We start from the raw sequence: 19,340 nt of genomic DNA, 5'->3' as shown, positions 1-19,340 counted from the left end.
CCAATCTTTCAACATATGACAGTTCTGCCATTCCGGGAATTAACCTTGTGAACCTACACTGCACTCTCTCAATAGCCAGAATGTTCTTCCTCAAATTTGGAGACCAAAACTGCACACAGTACTCCAGGTGGGGTCTCACCAGGGCCCTGTACAGCTGCAGAAGGACCTCTTTACTCCTACACTCAATTCCTCTTGTTATAAAGGTCTGCATGCCATTAGCTTTCTTCACTGCCTGCTGTACCTGCTTGCTTTCATTGACTGATGTACAGGAACACCTAGATCTTGTTGTACTTCCTCTTTTCCTAACTTGACTCTATTTAGATAGTAATCTGCCTTCCTGTTCTTGCCACCAAAGTGGATAACCTCACATTTATCCACATTAAACTGCATCTGCCATACATTTGCCCACTCACTCAACCTGTCCAAGTCGCCCTGCATTCTCATAACATCCTCCTGACATTTCACACTGCCACCCAGCTTTGTGTCATCGGCAAATTTGCTAATGTTATTTTTAATCCCTTCATCTAAATCATTAATGTATATTGTAAACAGCTGTAGTCCCAGAAGGTCAACCTTCTAGGCTCCAAAGAATAAAGACCTAACTTGTTCAGCCTTTCCTTGTAACTTAGGTGCTGAAACCCAGGTAACATTCCAGTAAATCTTCTCTGTACTCCCTCTATTTTGTTGACATCATTCCTATAATTTGGTGACCAGAACTGTACACAATACTCCAAATTTGGCCTTATTAATGCCTTGTACAATTTTAACATTACCTCCCAACTCCTATATTCAATGCTCTGATTTATAAAGGCCAACATACCAAAAGCTTTCTTCACCACCCTATCCACATGAGATTCCATCTTCAGGGAACTATGCACCATTATTCCTAGATCACTCTATTCTACTGCATTCTTCAATGCCCTACCATTTACCATGTATGTCCTATTTTGATTATTCATACCAAAATGTAGCACCTCACACTTATCAGCATTAGACTCCATCTGCCATTGTTCAGCCCACTCTTCTAACTGGCCTAAATCTCTCTGCAAAGTTTGAAAACCTACTTCATTATCCACAACGCCACCTACCTTAGTATCATCTGCATACTTACTAATCCAATTTACCACCCCATCATCCAGATCATTAACGTATATGACAAACAACATTGGACCCAGTACAGATCCCTGAGGCACACCACTAGTCACCGGCCTCCAACCTGACAAACAGTTATCCACTGCTACTCTCTGGCATCTCCCATCCAGCCACTGTTGAATCCATTTTACTACTTCAATATTAATACCTAACTCAGTACAGTAATTAATACTATTACTCAGTACAGTACACAAGGGAATGTTCCCTCCCCCTGGCTGAACAGTAATTCAGGTTCTTCAAAGTTCAAAGTTCATTGATTATCAAACTACGTAGACAACCTTGAGATTCATCTTCTAGCAGGCAGCCAGCCACAAAACAAAGAAACACAATAGAACCCATTAAAGCAAAAGAAGACCATCAGACACCCAACGTCCAAAGAAAAAAAAACAAATAATGCAAACAACAAAAATAAAACTGAAGTTCACAAAATTGAGTCAACAGTCACAAAGCCAGTCATTACCGCAGCTGGTCAGAAGCCCGTTAGTTTCAGGCCACAGCCTCAGTTCAGCACAGAGACAAATAAACCTCACGTAACAGCGCCAACACCCTGGCGTTTTCAATCTGGCCCAGCACTTAAATTATCCAAACCTTAAATCTTTGGATAAGAGTTTAATTTGATTCTCTGGGTCACAGATGCCGACGAGTGTACGCTCTTTGGGTCGGAAGTCTGCAAGAATGGCGTGTGCGTCAACACGGTTCCGGGATACTCCTGTTATTGTCCATTTGGATATTATTATCACTCCACCCTTCTGGAGTGCATTGGTGAGTGTCAGTGGATGTAGGGAATGGGTGGGAGAGGGAGCTGGAAGAAACAATGTCAAACATTCCGAATGGTGTTTGAGTGAAGTACGGGACACAGAAAGACACAGAAGATCAGAGAGAAAGAGATGGAGAGATGAGGCTGACATTTTGAAATTGGGAAAAGACTGGAAATATGGGGGCAAACTGGGGAAGACAAACAGACAAGGATCTGCAAAGTGAATCTGACTGAAGTTCATGACCTGGATGGTGGGGATCCTTGATAATGGATGCTGCTTTCTAGTGGCAGATCCTTGTAGATGCACTCAACAGTGGGAAGGGCATTACCTGCGATGGACTGGTCTGTATCCACTACTTCTTGTAGGCTTTTCCATTCTTGGATATTGGTCTTTCCATATCAGGCTACGATGCACTTGAATGGAGCTGCTGACTGATTTGATATTGCATCAAACATCTCCTGAAATGATGGAGATACCCTTTGAGCAGAAATTGAACAGAATGGAGCCATATTTTGTTGAATTTCAGCGAATGAGAAATTCATTTTGAAATACTGAGAGGGTTGGAGGGATGTTCACCAGTCCAGAATTAGAGTGTCACAAATTCAGAATGATTTTTTGTTGACTGAACTGTAGGGAACTTATTGTCACTCAGCAGGTTTTCCCCTTCTGTCCCAGAGGCAGTACGTGCTCAGTTCTTGTGCATACTCAAAGCTGGGATGCACCGAAACTTTAGACACCAAGACAATCTAGAAATATGGGTATTGGGCAGGAAAATGAAGTTCAAGCTGAGAATTAGCCAAGGTGGTAAAAACAGGGCCCCAGGGCTGAATGGCCTGCTCATAGGTGGTTTGGGCACAAACTCTGCAGCTCCTCCTGCTCACCACACTGGGGTCAGAATTCAGGATTATTGGCTTTAAACTTAATCTGTCCCTTCTTGTCAGATAACAACGAGTGTGAGGACGCAGATGTTTGTGACAATGGAGAATGTGTGAACACAGTGGGCTCCTATTACTGTTCATGTCAGCCTCCCCTCATCCTTGATGTCACTCTTCGCAGGTGCACCTCCAACGATACCGAGCAGTTTGGTAAGTGGCAGAGTTTATTTTCCAGGGCAACAGAATTCTCTTGTACGGTCCCCGTCCTGGCCCTAGTCCGGTCCCCAAAGCAGCCCTTGTCCAATCCCCGAACCGGCTCTGATATAGTTCCTGTCCTGGTCCTTGACCAGCCCACAATGTGGCCCTTGGCCAGTTCCTATCCCAGCCCTGGAATCCTGGAGGCAGAGATCCCCTCAAGGTACCAGAATGAACTTTTGCAATGCTGTAGGTTCAGAGCCCACAAACAGATATTTGGGAAATTATGCTCTATTTTTGGTACCGTAATCTCAGAATGGCTGGAAAGTCTCCTCCCGTAGCATTAGTTTGTAAGATTCAATCTGACAGATCGCACGGCATATTTCCTGTTGCAAAGTGATTCAGTCAGGTTATGGATGAAGCTTCAAGTTCCTTGAATTCACCTTAGCGTCTGGTGGTGTCTGATCCTGGACTAAGGTCTATGAGCTGGTGTCACAGTGAATAACAAACATGGTTTTGTCACTTTTTAACTCTGCATTTCCACCATCTCTCCTCTCGTCCCACTCTCCTTCCCTCCTCCTGTACCACTCTTCCCTTCCCCTATCTCACTCTCTCTACTCCTCTCCCCTCACAGATGTCCACATGGCTCTCTGTTGGCAGGAGGTAGGCCGCAACTACCTGTGTAAACGGCCTTTTCTGGAGCGACTTACAACCTACACAGAATGTTGCTGTCAGTATGGTGAAGCATGGGGAATGGACTGTGCCCTGTGCCCAACTAGAAATACAGGTAACCACCACCGTCATCAGAATTACAGGTAACATCACCCTCTCACCTCCACCAGTCTCCAGTTCCTGACCAACCACTAAACTGACTCCAACACTACCATATCCACAGGAAGCAATGCTTTAGAAAACATTTGTAGTGCTGAGCTTTCTGAGAAGTGTTTGTGTAAAGGGAGTAGGAAATTTTAAAGATGTTGTCACAGTTCAGATAGATGGATCCCTAGGCCCTGATTAAATCTATTTTGGAAAGCAAGAGATTGCTTTGGCTGTGCTGGGGATTTTTGCAGCTACGTTGGCTTTAGGAAACATACCAGAAGACCGAATGTTGTTCTCTTACAGGCAGTGAGTCTTACATCAAAGCTGAGGAATTAATTGAAAGAATATCAAAGGTCAGGAGTTCTACTCACTTGGAAAGGCAGAGACTGATCAGGGGGAGTTAGCAGTGATTTCTTCAGGAGAAATCCTGCCTCAACAAGTTGAGGTGGAATATGCCTGATGGGTAAGCTTTCAACGTAGAGGAGGGTGGGTATATAGATGAGCTGCCAGAGGAGGGTGTAAAGATAGATAAAGTACAGATACTTGAATAGGAAGAAGCTGGCACTAGCAAACAACGCGATGAAGCGTGACATCCTTGGTTCACAAAACTACTGATTTCACTTCATTTCCGTCCTCTTTCTCTTTCTGTTCTCCTACTGTTGGAGCCTGTGATCTACATTTTGCTGGTGCATCTTTGGGCCGATTGAGCAAACTGGTGCCTTGCTGTCTCCAAAAGAGTTCAGTAAGGTTTCGTGTGGCCTGCCTGGAGGCCATGAAGCCGGGAGGTGGGATGCAAGCCCATGATTGACTCCATTCTCGCTCACCTCACCGACTAAAGCATTGAGGAAGATTGAAATCAACGAGGATGGAAACAGAAGGCGGGCGGGTGTTAGAAACATAGAAAATCTACAGCACAATACAGGCCCTTCAGCCCACAAAGCTGTGCCGAACATATAACATATAACCTTATTACAATTACAGCATGGAAACAGGCCATCTCGGACCTTCTAGTCTGTGCCAAACGCTCACTCTCACCCAGTCCCACCGACCTGCACTCAGCCCATAACCCTCCATTCCTTTCCTGTCCATATTACCTATCCAATTGTTTTTTAAATGACAAAATCGAACCTGCCTCTACCACTTCTACTAGAAGCTCATTCCACGCAGCTTCCACACTCTGAGTAAAGAAGTTCCCCCTCGTGTTACCCCTAAACTTTTGCCCCTTAACTCTCAACTCATGTCCTCTTATTTGAATCTCCCCTACTCTCAATGGAAAAAGCCTATCCACGTCAACTCTATCCATCCCCCTCATAATTTTAAATACCTTTATCAAGTCCCCTCGCTACCTTCTGCTCTCCAAAGAATAAAGACCGAACTTGTTCAACCTTTCTCTGTAACTTAAGTGCTGAAACCCAGGTAATATTCTAGTAATTCTCCTCTACACGCTCTCTAATTTGTTGACATCTTTCCTATAATTTGGTGACCAGAACTGTACACAATACTCCAAATTTGGCCTCACCAATGCCTTGTACAATTTTAACATTACATCCCAACTCCTATACTCAATGCTCTGATTTATAAAGGCCAGCATACCAAAAGCTTTCTTCACCACCCTATCCACATGAGATTCCACCTTCAGGGAACTATGCACCATTATTTCTAGATCACTCTGTTCTACTGCATTCCTCAATGCCCTACCTCAGAACATGTAACATGTCCCTACCTCAGAAATTACTAGGCTTACATATATCCCATGTACCTATCTAAAAGCCTCTTAAAAGACCCTATCACATCTGCCTCCATAACCATTGCCGGTAGCCCATTCCACGCACTCACCACTCTCTTGAGTAAAAAAACTTACTCCTGACATCCCCTCTGTACCTACTCCCCAGCACCTTAAACCTGTGTCCTCTTGTGTCAACCATTTCAGCCCTGGGAAAAAGCCTCTGACTATCCACACGATTCATTATCTTATGCACCTCTTCCAGGTCACCTCCCATCCTCCTTCGCTCCAAGGAGAAAAAGCCAAGTTCACTCAGCCTATTCTCATAAGGCATGCTCCCCAATTCAGGCAACATCCTTGTAAATCTCCTCTACACCCTTTCTATGGCTTCCATATCCTTCCTATAGTGAGGTGACCAGAACTGAGCACGGTACTCCAAGTGGGGTCAGACCTCTCGGCTCCTAAATTCATTTCCACCATTGACCTTCTTAACCACAGAGTCAACCTACACAGCGGCTTTGAGTGTCCTATGGACTCGAGCCCCAAGATCCCTCTGATCCTCCACGCTGCCAAGAGTCTTACCATTAATACTATATTCTGCCATCATATTTGACCTTCCAAAATGAACCACTTCACACTTATCTGGGTTGAACTCCATCTGCCACTTCTCAATCCAGTTTCGTAATTTTTTTTAATCAAAGTTCATCATCAAACAAACATTTCCAGAAGATGTATTTCAGACATTGTACATATATATCATATAATCATATGTCACAAATCTCCACATAGTATTTATCTGAGGTATACACTTATAGAAAAGAGTGGAAAGAAAAAACAAGCAAAAAGGAAAAAACTATATCTCTCTCTAGATTATGTTCTTTTATAGTAGATTTCCATATTTTAAGAGTCAATTTCACCCATGGGTTACAATAGTATTTGTGTACCTTTGCAGGCCAAAATTGCTTGTATGGGGATGGGAAGTACCCGCTCCTCAATGTTTTTCCATTGAGTGTCATATGATGGATTGCACCAGCATATCACAGCTCTCAACTGTGCTGCAAAATAATAAACTCTAAGAAAAGGTAGGCCCCATCCCCCCTTCTCCTTTGCTAATTGCAGAGTTTTGAGATGAACTCCAGGCCTTTTACTCTGCCAAATATACCTTGATAACATCTTGTTCCATTCATTGAGTTGATTTTGATTAATCTCTATTGGCAGGGTCTGAAAGAGATATAACAGTCTGGGCAGTATATTCATTGTAATGGACTCAATCCTTGAACTGAGACTGAAAAAAAGAATCAGATTCCATCTTGCCACAGCTTCCTTAATTTTTTTATATAAAGGCTGATAATTACATTCTGATAATTTTGATTGACGTTGGTGAGCTCTGACTTAATATCATGTAGCTGCTGCTTTATTTCTTTCTGGAACTCACTTATCTCTTTCAAAATTTTGATCATATTTGCTGCTTCGCCTGAACGAGGCCCAGCGTCTGCCTCGCTAGCACATGGTCGGGTAGGAGAGCGGCTCGCTGCACTCCTCTTGTCCACAGGCTCCACAGTGTCGCTTTTTTATTTCCATTCTTTTTCCCCATTCTTGCCCCTCTTATCAGTTCAAATACTTTCGAAAAATACTATATTTGATGGGTTAACGGGGCAAAATGCGCTTTTTTCCAGAGGAGCTAATGACTTAAGCTGCCATTCTCAACGATGATGTCACCAGAACCCCCCAGTCCAGTTTTGCATCCTATCAATGTCCCGCTGTAACCTCTGACAGCCCTCCACACTATCGACAACACCGCCAAGCTTTGTGTCATCAGCAAACTTACTAATCCATCCCTCCACCTCCTCATCCATGTCATTTATAAAAATCACAAAGAGTAGGGGTCCCAGAACAGATCCCTGAGGCACTCCACTGGTGACCGACCTCCATGCAGAATATGACCCATCTACAACCACTCTTTGCCTTCTGTGGGCAAGCCAGTTCTGGATCCACAAAGCAATGTCCCCTTGGATCCCATGCCTCCTTACTTTCTCAATAAGCCTTGCATGGGGTACCTTATCAAATGCCTTGCTGAAATCCATATACACTACATCTACTGTTCTTCCTTCATCAACGTGTTTAGTCACATCCTCAAAAAATTCAATCAGGCTCATAAGGCACGATCTGCCCTTGACAAAACCATGCTGACTACTCCTAATCATATTATACCTCTCCAAATGTTCATAAATCCTGCCTCTCAGGATCTTCTCTATCAATTTACCAACCACTAAGGTAAGACTCACTGGTCTATAATTTCCTGGGCTATCTCTACTCCCTTTCTTGAAAAAAGGAACAACATCTGCAACCTTCCAATCCTCCGAAACCTCTCCTATCCCTGTTGATGATGCCAAGATCATTGCCAGAGGCTCAGCAATCACCTCCCTCACCTCCCACAGTAGCCTGGGGTATATCTCATCCAGTCCCGGTGACTTACTCAACTGGATGTTTTCCAAAAGCTCCAGCACATTCTCTTTCTTAATATCTACATGCTCAAGCTTTTCAGTCTGCTGTAAGTCATCACTACAATCACCAAGATCCTTTTCCATAGTGAATACTGAAGTGAAGTATTCATTAAGTACCTCTGCTATTTTCTTCGGTTCCATACACAATTTCCCACTGTCACACTTATTTGGTCCTATTCTCTCATGTCTGATCCTCTTGCTCTTCACATACTTGTAGAATGCCTTGGGGTTTTCCTTAATTCTGCCCACCAAGGCCTTCTCATGTTCTGTGCCATGTACCTGCACGTAACCAGTCTCTTTCTCCTCACTCGCTGCTCCCGGAGGAAGGTGCCTGCACTTGACCAGTCCCTCTCTCTCTCCCTCTCACTCGCTGCTCCCGGAGGAAGGTGCCTGCACTTGACCAGTCCCTCTCTCTCTCCCTCTCACTCGCTGCTCCCGGAGGAAGGTGCCTGCACTTGACCAGTCCCTCTCTCTCTCCCTCTCACTCGCTGCTCCCGGAGGAAGGTGCCTGCACTTGACCAGTCCCTCTCTCTCTCCCTCTCACTCGCTGCTCCCGGAGGAAGGTGCCTGCACTTGACCAGTCCCACTCTCTCTCCCTCTCACTCGCTGCTACCGGAGGAAGGTGCCTGCACTTGACCAGTCCCACTCTCTCTCCCTCTCACTCGCTGCTCCCGGAGGAAGGTGCCTGTGTATAACTGTTCTCCCTTCCCCTCCTCGCTCGATGGTGCCGGAGTCCATGGGTCTTGGGCAAGGTTTAATTGATGCATGTTGTGGATTGAACTCTGTAGTTCACATTATGATGTGTTTCTGGTTGCTCATTTTTTGTTGCTGTTTTGTGGGAGTTTGATCAGGGTGACCTAGCGCTGTGGCCTATGGATGGCGAGAAATGTGGTGCTCAATTGAACTGAACTGGGCTTACTGGAATCTTTCAATGGCTTTGTTATTGAGTCTTTTATATTGTCTTCCTTGCTCATGTTTTCTCTCGCCATTTGCGAGAGTTGTTTTTTTGCACATTGGGGATTTGATATCTTTCTTTGAATAGGTTTCATGGTGTTTCTTTGTTTTGTGGCTGTCTGCGGGGAAGATGAATCTCCGGTTGTATACTGCATACATACTTTGGTAATAAATATACAGGCCTAATGTGGGTGAATGGAATTCATACAGATTGCTATCATAGTTAGTATGGAGGAGATGGGCAGAATGGCCTGTTTCTGTGCTGCACACCTCCAAGACTCTATGGTTGTTTGATGCATTTATATTCATCGTATGGAAATATCACTTATATTCTCCCAACAGTCCCACGTACTCCTCCAAGAGGACCACAAAACCTTGTCATAGATTTGGAGGCTTGTGTGCCTCAAAGACCCAGAGAACATTGGTGGCAAGAGTCAGGGCTTTATGCTTTGGCTTTTGATAGAGTCACCCATGCCAGACAGGTAGAGGCCAGACTAAGAGTGGTCCACCAGTCCTCCAGGTTCGAGAGTTCAGCTCAGGGCTAACATCCCGGACTGGTAGAACAAAACTGTTAGAGAAACAGCAATGAAGAATCCTACGTCTGAGGAGAACAATATTCCTGAGTCTCCACCCAGGAGTTGTATGACTAACAGTAGTGAAAACCGAGAGGAAGCTACTGACATGACAAAGGGAGCCCTGAACACCAGAGATGGGGGAACTTCATTGCTGCCCTAACACCAGCAGTGTAACAGGCAGTAGGTAAGTCCCATCGACCGACTCATTGCCAATTCCACCACTCGCCAACACACTAGGGATGATTTACAGCGTGCCTTTGGGACATGGGAGAAGATGGGAGCATTCAAACTCCACACAACAGCACCAGAGGTTGGCACTGTAGCTCGGTCGCTGCCTTCTCCACCAGTGACAGTCCATCGCCTGAGGGAGGTGGTCAGTGGCCAAAGGGGTGGAAGGGAGAGGTGAATTGGAGAATGAGGAATACTTGACATTGAAGCCCTCTTTTTTTCCTGCAGAATATCACAATGCGTTGTGCAGCTACCTGAGTTCACCCACTGATGAAGATGATGGCTACCCTTACGGTTTGGAATATGAAAACTATGGTCCGCAGTTTGAACCAGAGTTCCCTCCGGATACCTTCCGGACCTATGATCCCCAAGAGTACGATGCTGGCCCATCTCCACTCAGTGACAGGCGAGGGTCCAGTCCCCTGGAGTTTGAGCCGTACCCAGCTGCGGACCCTCTGGGTGGCCGTACGCTCTACGAGTCTCGCCGACAGCGCTCGGGACCAGCCCGCAGTGAGCAGAGCTCGTCCTCTCGATCCCGCTACCGGCCTCGAACCAGGCACACCGGGCGTGGTTTCAGCACCAGGAGCATCCGGGTCAGCTTGCCTGAGCAGCAGAATCGTCAGCCAGACGCTGCACCGGACACCCACCCTCGCCTCATCAGTAACAACGGGCAATATCACAGTGAGTATTCTCATGTCACTGAGGACCTGGTCTCTGTCCCTCTCTCCCTCCCTCCACTCCCACCCCTCCCTCTCTCTCCCCTCCCACCCTTCCCTCCCTCCACTCCCACCTCTTTCTCTCTCCTCCCTCCACTCCCATCCCTTTCCCTCTCCTCCCTCCACACACATTTCATCAGCGACAATGGGGAATGTGAGAGTGAGTGAAGCCGTGTCACTGCAGACCTTGTCCCTGTCTCCTCCTCTCTGTCCCTCTCACTCCCCTCTCTTCCTCTCACTGTGTTATCCCCATATTCTCTTCTCTAGAAGAGGTTATACTAATATCAAAGTTCCCACATGGGAGGCTGGTCAAGAAGGTTCGGTCGCTTGGCATTCAAGATGAGGTGGTAAATTGGATTAGACATTGGCTTTGTGGGAGAAGCCAGAGAGTGATAGTAGATAGTTACCTCTCTGAGTGGAGTGCCGCAGGGATCAGTGCTGGGTCCGTTGTTGTTTGTCATCTATATCAACGATCTGGATGATAATATGGTTAACTGGATCAGCAAATTTGCAGGTGACACTAAGATTGGGGGTGTAGAGGACAACAAGGAAGACAATCATAGCTTGCAGTGGGACCTTATCCAGCTGGAAATATGGGCTGAAAAATGGCAGATGGAATTTAATGCAGATGAGTGTGAGGTTTTGCACTTCAAGTAGGACCGACCAGGGTAGGTGTTACACAGTGAACAGTGGGGCACTGAGAAGTGTGGTAGAAAAAAGGGATCTGTGAATACAGGTCCATAATTTATTGAAAGTGGTGTCACAGGTAGCTAGGGTTGTAAGGAAAGCTTTTGATACATTGGCCTTTGTAAATCAAAGTATTGAAAACAGGAGATGGGATGTTATGTTGAAGCTGTGTAAGACATTGGTGAGGCCTAATTTGGTGTGCAGTTTTGGTCACCTACCTACAGAGAAGATGAAAATAAGGTTGAAAGAGTGCAGAGAAAATTTACAAAAAACATTGCCAGGTCTGGAGGACCTGAGTTATAAGGAAAGGTTGAATAGGTTAGGACTTTATTCCTTGGAATGTAGAAGATTGGCAGAGGTACACAAAATTACAAGGGGTATAGATAGGGTAAATGTAAGCAGGCTTTTTCCACTATGGTTGGGTAAGACTACAACTAGTGGTCATGGGTTAAGGGTAAAAGGTGAAACGTTTAAGGGGAACATGAGGGAAGCTTCTCTGCTCAGAAGGTGGTGAGAGTGTGGAATGATCTACTAGCACAGTGATGCATGCAAGCTCCATTTCAGCACTTAAGATGTTTCACTATGTACAAGCATGGTAAGGGTATAGAGGCAAAGGTCCCAGTGTAGGTCAGTGGGAGTAGGTGGCTTAAGTGGTTCGGCAAGGATTAGAAGAGCCAAAAGGCCTACTTCTGTGCTACACTTTTCCAGAGGACTAGAATATGAAGGCAAGGATGTAATGCTAAGACTTTATAAAGCACTGGTGAAGCCTCACTAGGAGTAGTGTGAGCCCCTTATCTCAGAAAGGGTGTGCGGACAGTGGAGACCGTTCAAATGGGGTTCACAAAAATGATTCTGGAAATGAAAGGCTTATAATCTGGGCCTCTACTCACTGGAATTTAGAAGAATGAGGGGGAATCTCATTGCAACCTATCAAACGGTGAAAGGCCTCAGTAAAGTGGATGTGTGGAGGATGTTTCCTATGGCTGGTGGGGGGGGGGGGGGGTTCTCAGACCAGAGTGGTGTCCTTTAAGAATGGAGATGAGGAGGAATTTCTTTAGTCAGAGAGTGGTGAATCTGTGGAATTTGTTGCCACCGGCAGCTGCAGAAGCCAAGTTATTGGGTATATTTAAGGCAGAGTGACATACAAAAAGTTGGAGGAACACAGCAGGCCAGGTAGCATCTATGAAAAAGTGTTAACAGTTGACATTTTCGGCCAAGACCCTTCATCAGGACTGAAAGACAGAAATGAGAAGTGGGAGTAAGAAGGTGGAGCAAGGGTGGAAGAAGTACAAGGTAGTAGGTGATGTGTGAAACTGGGAGAGGGCAAGGGAGAAGACAAGACCTGGGAGGTCAGTTGGTGAAAGAGATACAGGGCTGGAGAAGGGAGAATCTGATAGGAGAGGACTGAAGGCCATGGAAGAAAGGTTAGGGGAAGGAACACCAGAGGGAGGTGATAGGCAGTTAAGAAGATGAGGTAAGAGAGGGAAACAAGAATAGGGAACAGTGAAGGTGGGAGGCAAGTTCGAGAAATCGATGTTCATGCTGTCAGGAAAGAGGCTACCCAGACAGAATATAGGGTGTTGTTCCTCCAACCTGAGTGTGGCCTCATCACGACTGTAGGGGAGGCCATGAACAGACATGTTGGAATGGCAATGGAAGCAGATTTGAAATGGGTAGCCTCCAGGAGATCCCGATTTTTCTGACAGACGAAGTATAGGTGCTTGTTGAAGCATACTCCTAATCTTCGTCGGGTCTCACCAACATACAGGAGACCACACCAGGAGCACCGGATACAGAAGCTGACCCCAACGGACTCACAGGTGAAGTGTCGCCTCGCCTGGAATGGCTGATTGGTGCCCTGAATAGTAGTAAAGGAGGAGGTGTAAGGGTAGGTGTGGTACTTGTTCTGCTTGCAAGTACCAGGAGGGAGATCAGTGGGGAGGGGCAAATGGACAAGGGAGGCGCTTAGGGAGCGATCCCTGTGGAAAGCAGAAATTCAGGAGAAGGGAAAGATGTGCTTGGTGGTGGGATCCCATTGGAGATGGCAGAAGTTACGGAGAATAATGTGTTTGACATGGTAGGCGAGGACGAGGAACCCTATCTTTGGAGGGGTGACGAGCGGATGGGATGCAGGCAGACATGTGTGAAATGGGAGATACAGTTGAGGGGAGTTTTGGTGTGGAGGAACAGAAGCCCCTTTCTTTGAAGAAGGAGGACATCTCTTTAGTTCTGGAATGAAAAGCCTCATCCTGAAAGCAGATAGAGCAGAGACAGAACAATTGAGAGAAGGGAATGGCATTTGTACAAGTGACAGGGTGGAAAGAGGTATAAAGTGATATGAGGGAAATAGTGAAAGAGGTATACTCTATCTCCTCCATGCTCTCATTCACCCCATGGCACCTTATTCCTCCTCCTGTCACCCTCTCCCTCCTCCATTCTTTTCCTCTCTCTCTTCTGTCCTCTGCTCTTCCTCTCTCCTCACCCCTCTGCCTCCTCTCTCTCCCCTCTCTATTGTCAGAGCCCTATGCCTGTTATAACCCCTGTAATGTTTTGTAACCTCAAAACATTAAATTAATTCAAATGAAGGCACAGGAGTCCAAAATGTGCATCTAACTTCGAGCTTATTTTAAGCGAGGTGCACGGGTATCACATGGTAGCATGGTGATGTATGGAATTCACGTACTTGTACATGTAAACCATGATCGATAATTTGAATGAACAAGAATGCTTGGGCGACCAGTCTATAGACAAGATTATGCACCATGGTAGGGTAGTGGTTAATACAACGCAGTACAGCACCAGCAGCCCGGATTCAGTTCCCACCGCGGTCCATAAGGAATTTGTATGTTCTCTCCATGACCGAATAGGTTTCCTCCAGGTGCTTCAGTTTCCTCCCACAATCCAAAGACATTCCGGTTGGTAGGTCATTGTAAATTGTCCTGTGATGAGGCTGGGATTAAACCAGGGGTTGCTGGGAGGTGCAGTTCAACGAGATGGATGGACCTATTCAGCATTGTTTCTCAATGAGGACAGGTAACATCTTTCCTCTAAGGTGCTTTGGGAAGCAACATTAACTTTGGATTTTACCTGCTCTTACCTGTAACACACCACAAACTGTGCATAAGCCACCGCGATCCAGTTGTGATGCCCTCGCACTACCCGCACCATGCCAGGATGAAGTGGTTTCCTCCCACAGCCCAAAGACGTAATAAAATGGAAATATTAAATACACAGCAATCGCAGAACCTGACATTGTGCTGCTTTGATCCAGCCCAGTTCCAACAATACAACAGCCTGCGGGTGGAGGAATGTGGAATTGTGAACGGCTGTGAGAATGGCAGGTGTATCCGTGTGCCCGAGGGCTTCACCTGTGATTGTGACGCCGGCTACAGACTCGACATGACCAAGATGACTTGCATTGGTACGGAGTTGGAAGGGGATGCTGGTTCGGGGGGTGGTGGGGAAGGGAGGTGCTGGGGGTTTGTAAGCTCTGCATTAGGCCACAATGAGGCAGTTTGGCCCAATAGCTGTTTCAGGCCAGGATAATGGCTCCTCTCACACACCCAGCTCAGAAATTTATTTTATCAAAAGGCTGCATGTTCACAGAGAGTGTGATAACTCACGCCTACAAGTGCACTCCTGCAGTGTGCGAGCTGGCTATGAGTGGATGCTACAAGGTGTGTGTGAGTATGTCTGAGAGGGGTGTTTGAGGAATAAGTGAGTAGGTAGGAGCTGGCGCACAGGAATGAGTGTCGGGGGCGCATGAGTGTGCAGAGGGGTGCGTCTGGAAATGGGTCTGCGGGGAGAGGGTGCACGTGGGTGTGTGTCTGTGGGAAATGAGTGTGACAAGCTATTGTTGGGGAGTGGGAACTAAGTGGGTTGTGAAGTTAGTGAGAATGATGCACTGAACACAGCCATTAACACGTTTCCTTTGGTTTCAGATATAAACGAGTGTGACGAAGTTGAAGATCCCACAGTTCTCTGCAGGAACGCCAAATGCATTAACACGGACGGCTCGTATCGATGCATCTGCTTACGCGGTTACGTGCTGTCACGCCAGCCCAATCACTGCACAACCGTGCAGGGGAGCGTGAGGGGGGCAGGCTTGTGAAACCAAAGATTAAGAATAGCAACCAGTTCCACGTTTAAGAGACAAGTTGTTATTGTTGAATAATCAGGGTGGGAGGTATTTATTTCACTGCTATTTAATTGATATTGGGGAGAGGCGGGGAGAAGCACAACTTATCATATGAGAGCACTTGAACTTTGTTTTTAAACTGGGATTGTACTGGTCTTCAATCCAGCAGCTCTGCATTCCATCAGAACCTGACCTGCTGGCAGCAACTATTCCTTGTGTATAACAGTCCAGTATCATTAAAAACAATCTGGTCTGCATACAATGAATTAATATCATGCGATGTTCTTGTTGAATCTGTTCCACACTGATAGCTGTCTCATTTTAGCTGAGCCACCTAAAGATGACTCACTATTTATTTTACTCACTGACCATTACACCACTGACATTGAGGGCAGCAATGAAAGTCCTTTATCTCTGGTATTATTCAGAGCTTCCTTCATCATGTCAGTAGTTTCCTCTCTGTTTTCACTGGCAGTCATGTAAGTCCTGGGTGCAGACTCAGGAATATTGTTGCACTCAGATATTGAAGAGTTCTTCATTGTTGTTTCCAGAAGTGTTTTTTCTTAGTCAGGGTTGTTAGTCCTGAGCTGGAGGGCTGGACCACTCTTAGTCTGCCCTCTACCCTTTGGCCAGTTTGGCATGGGTGACCCTATCAAGAGCCAAAGAATAAAGCCTGACTGCAGCCAACATAGCTCTCTGGGTCATTGAGGCACGCAAGCCTCCAAACCCTACGACAAGGTTGTGGTCTTCTTGGAATTGAATGGGTAATATAGTTCACAGCCATCTTTCCAGTTTCGTCTTCAAAGAGAGACTCCTTTACATTGCAGTGGCACAGAATAGGACTTCATTGTCATTGCTCAAGACAACGAGATTGCATTGTCTCATTGAGGCTGACAGACTAAGCAACTAATGCATGTGTGATGATCCATTGCCAGCAGCTCACATGAGCCAGTCAAGCAGTGGGGCAGCTTACATCTTCCTGATTATCAGAGGACCCTTTTGAATCAGGGCATCAAATGTACATGTTGCGATCCCGAACTCTGTTACTGGGCAGCAAGCAACACTAAGGGATGTAGTGAATAGAGCAGGAATCCAGTGTGATTTGCCAGAAATTTGGACTACAATCACTATGGACTCTGATCTGAAATGGATGTTACCCACTCCACATAAAATCTGTCTCTCTAGTCAGAGTGTAAATGGTCCATTAAGTTCCTCCTTTGGCTTATTTAAATGCCTTTTCACCACTTTGAAGGAATTGGGTTTCTTTTTCGCAATAGTGGTGGTGTGTGGCCTAGTGGATAAGGCATTGGACTAGTAATCTGAAGGTCACCAGTTCGAGCCTCAGCTGAGGCAGTGTGTTGTGTCCTTGAGCAAGGCACTTAACAATACATTGCTCTGCGATGATACCGGTGCCAAGCTGCTTGGTGCCCTTCCCTTGGGCAACGTTGGTGGCTTGCAGCTTGGGAAACTGCCAGTCTCCCATACAACTCTGTCCAGGCCTGCACACTGGAAAAATTTCAAGGCGCAAATCCATGGTCTCACGAGACTAACGGATACATATTATTATTAATGCTGGACCTAGGGTCATAGAGTCGTAGAAGAATATAGCACAGAAACAGGTCCTTCAACCCATTTTGTCCATGCCGAACATTTAGACCATCTACTCCCATTGACCTGTTCCGGGATAATAGCCCTCCATACCCCTACCATCCATGTACCTATCTAAACCTCTCTTAAATGTTGAAATTGAGCTCAATTGCACCACTCGTGGCAGCTCATTCCACACTCTCACCACCATCTGAGTGAAAAAGTTTCCCTTCATGTTCCCCTTAAACTTTTCCCCTTTCACCCTTAACCCATGACCTCTGGTTGTAGTCCTACCCAACCTCAGTGGGAAAAGACTATCTATACCTGTCATAATTCTGTAAGAGTTTTCACACTGTTTCTCAAAGATATTTTTTCAGGGATTCAAAGAGTGCGTGGTGGGGTCGATGACAAGGTCAGCACCGTTGTCCGTTCCTCATTTCCTTTGAGAAGTTGGGGTGACCTGTCTTCCTGAAATGGCGCAGTTCTTCTGGTGAAGATTCTGCCATAAAGCTGTTGGATAAGAAGCTCCAGGATTCAAAGTTAACGGGGAAGGGGATGTTAATTCTTCTTTCAGCCTTAAAAGAGCACAGCAAGGAAGGGACTACACTGGCGAGCATTCATCCTGCCACCAACTACCTACTCTCCATCAACAGTGTATTGGTTCTGCCATAAAGTGGCTTCAAACTCTGTGAATTCTATTTCCATCCATTCAGGTAATAGTGGAGAGTCAAACATCAGACTGATAACAAGGCATCGGTTCATCCATATTTCTTACACGGGCACTATGGTATCTCTTTCAGAGTTCACTCCCTGAGATTGCTCCTTCTGTTCTTAGTTTTCCCATTACACTCCTGGAGGGAACACCTCCATCTCCTTGTGATGTGTCTGTAGAGAGAGAGAGAAAGACTGGGATCAGACTCTGTGAAAGGCAATGTTTACCAATGGGCAATCCCAAAATATCCAGAAAGAATAATCAGAATTAGAATCAGAGTCAGTTTTAATATCACCAGCACGTCGTGAAATTTGTTGTCTTCACAGCAGCAGTACAATGCAGTGCATAATGCAGACAAAAACGTGAATTACAGTAAATATATATATACACACTTTTGGTAATTCACATTTTTTCTTTATTATTTATTGCAATTTGACATATAAATAATAGTAAAATAAGTAGTGCAAAAAAAGAAAAAAAAAGTAGTGAGGTAGTGTTCATGGGTCCATTCAGAAATCTGATGGCAGAGGGGAAGAAGCTGCTCTGGAACATGAATGGAATTGCTGCAGTGTATACGCAGTATAACTACTGCGATATCATCCATGCAGTCTGAATTGAGCAAGCCCATGTTTCACACTGTTCATTCATTTGTTCGTTCGTTGTGTGCTGTGTCATATGAGGTAGGCAATCATGGTCTTTCTATAAACATCACCGTTCTTGGCAACTGTTTCTACTGAAGCTGTTTGCCATTGTCTTCTTCTGGACAGTGCCTTTACAAGACAGGTGACCCCAGCCATCATTATGCCAGGAATTGCCTGGCATCAGCGGTCGCATCACCAGGACTTGTGATCTGCACCAACTGCTCAAGCAACAATCCACCGCCTGCTCTCATGGCCTCACGTGACCCTGATCAGTGTGGGGGGGGGGGGTGCTAAGTAGGTGCTAGAGCTTGTCCTCTACCCCTCCTTTGGCAATGACACATCTCCATCCTGCACCACCATGCCCTCCCCCCATACCTTGCCTGAATTTTTCTCAATATCTCAGATTTAGAACAGAGCAGGACCAATGAAATCTCACAATATTCCCAAATGTTATCATCTTAACAAGTACCATTGTACTTCCACTCGAAATACTGCATCTTTTGTATAACTTTAAAAAGAATGAGTGCATCTTTTTAGCCTGATGTGCTGTCTTTCTATACTTTGTTAATCAGCTCAAATTAAAAGACAAATTAAGATGTGCCCAAAATATTGCTGTATTGTAAATTCTTAACTGAGACAAAGTTTGAAGTTTTAGCTACCATAGAGTCACAGGTTTTTAAATCATTTTTTTACAGAAAGTTAGACCTATATGTTCTAGGTGTTTTGCTGTGTTATCAACTAAAAACCTGGCTGGTTCTGCCCAGTTCTGCTCGCTGCTCTGTACTGAACTGACGCTGCAGCTTGCACCAACTGCAGTGATGCTTGGCTTCATGTCTTCCATAAAACTTCAGTTATGAATGCTATTTGCTTACATTTATTGGTTCAACTGTTTTTATCATCCCTGTGCATTGGGTGTTTGACAATTTTTTTTTCAAATAGGTTCACTTTGGGTTTCTTTGTTCTGTGGCTGCCTACAAGGAGATCAACCTCAAGGTTGTATAATGTATACATACTTCAATAATGAACTTGGAACTCTAAAATCTGACATTTGACCATGTGAAGATATGAAAACACGT

At 45.5% G+C, this 19,340-nt stretch overlaps 1 protein-coding gene across 9 annotated transcripts in view; it reads left to right on the top strand.

The window, feature by feature from the left end:
- LOC132402220 (latent-transforming growth factor beta-binding protein 4-like) overlaps window positions 1–19,068 on the top strand; it is a 217,568-nt gene extending 198,500 nt beyond the window's left edge. For 5 of the 9 annotated variants that reach the window (XM_059984970.1, XM_059984967.1, XM_059984969.1 and 2 more), the window contains 6 exons: window positions 1,786–1,914; window positions 2,852–2,995; window positions 3,615–3,767; window positions 10,012–10,464; window positions 14,458–14,607; window positions 15,128–19,068. In XM_059984970.1, coding sequence (XP_059840953.1) covers window positions 1,786–1,914; window positions 2,852–2,995; window positions 3,615–3,767; window positions 10,012–10,464; window positions 14,458–14,607; window positions 15,128–15,297 — 1,199 coding nt within the window. In that variant the 3' untranslated portion in view covers window positions 15,298–19,068. The remainder of the gene's footprint in view (window positions 1–1,785; window positions 1,915–2,851; window positions 2,996–3,614; window positions 3,768–10,011; window positions 10,465–14,457; window positions 14,608–15,127) is intronic. The other 4 variants (XM_059984966.1, XM_059984964.1, XM_059984973.1 and 1 more) reach the window with 2 other exon arrangements.
- Window positions 19,069–19,340: the final 272 nt, after the last annotated feature.

Source organism: Hypanus sabinus, chromosome 11 (genome assembly GCF_030144855.1).
Source record: "Hypanus sabinus isolate sHypSab1 chromosome 11, sHypSab1.hap1, whole genome shotgun sequence".
Taxonomy (NCBI): domain Eukaryota; kingdom Metazoa; phylum Chordata; class Chondrichthyes; order Myliobatiformes; family Dasyatidae; genus Hypanus; species Hypanus sabinus.
Note: the sequence above shows the minus strand (reverse complement) of the source record. Positions and strands in the feature narration are given on the sequence as shown.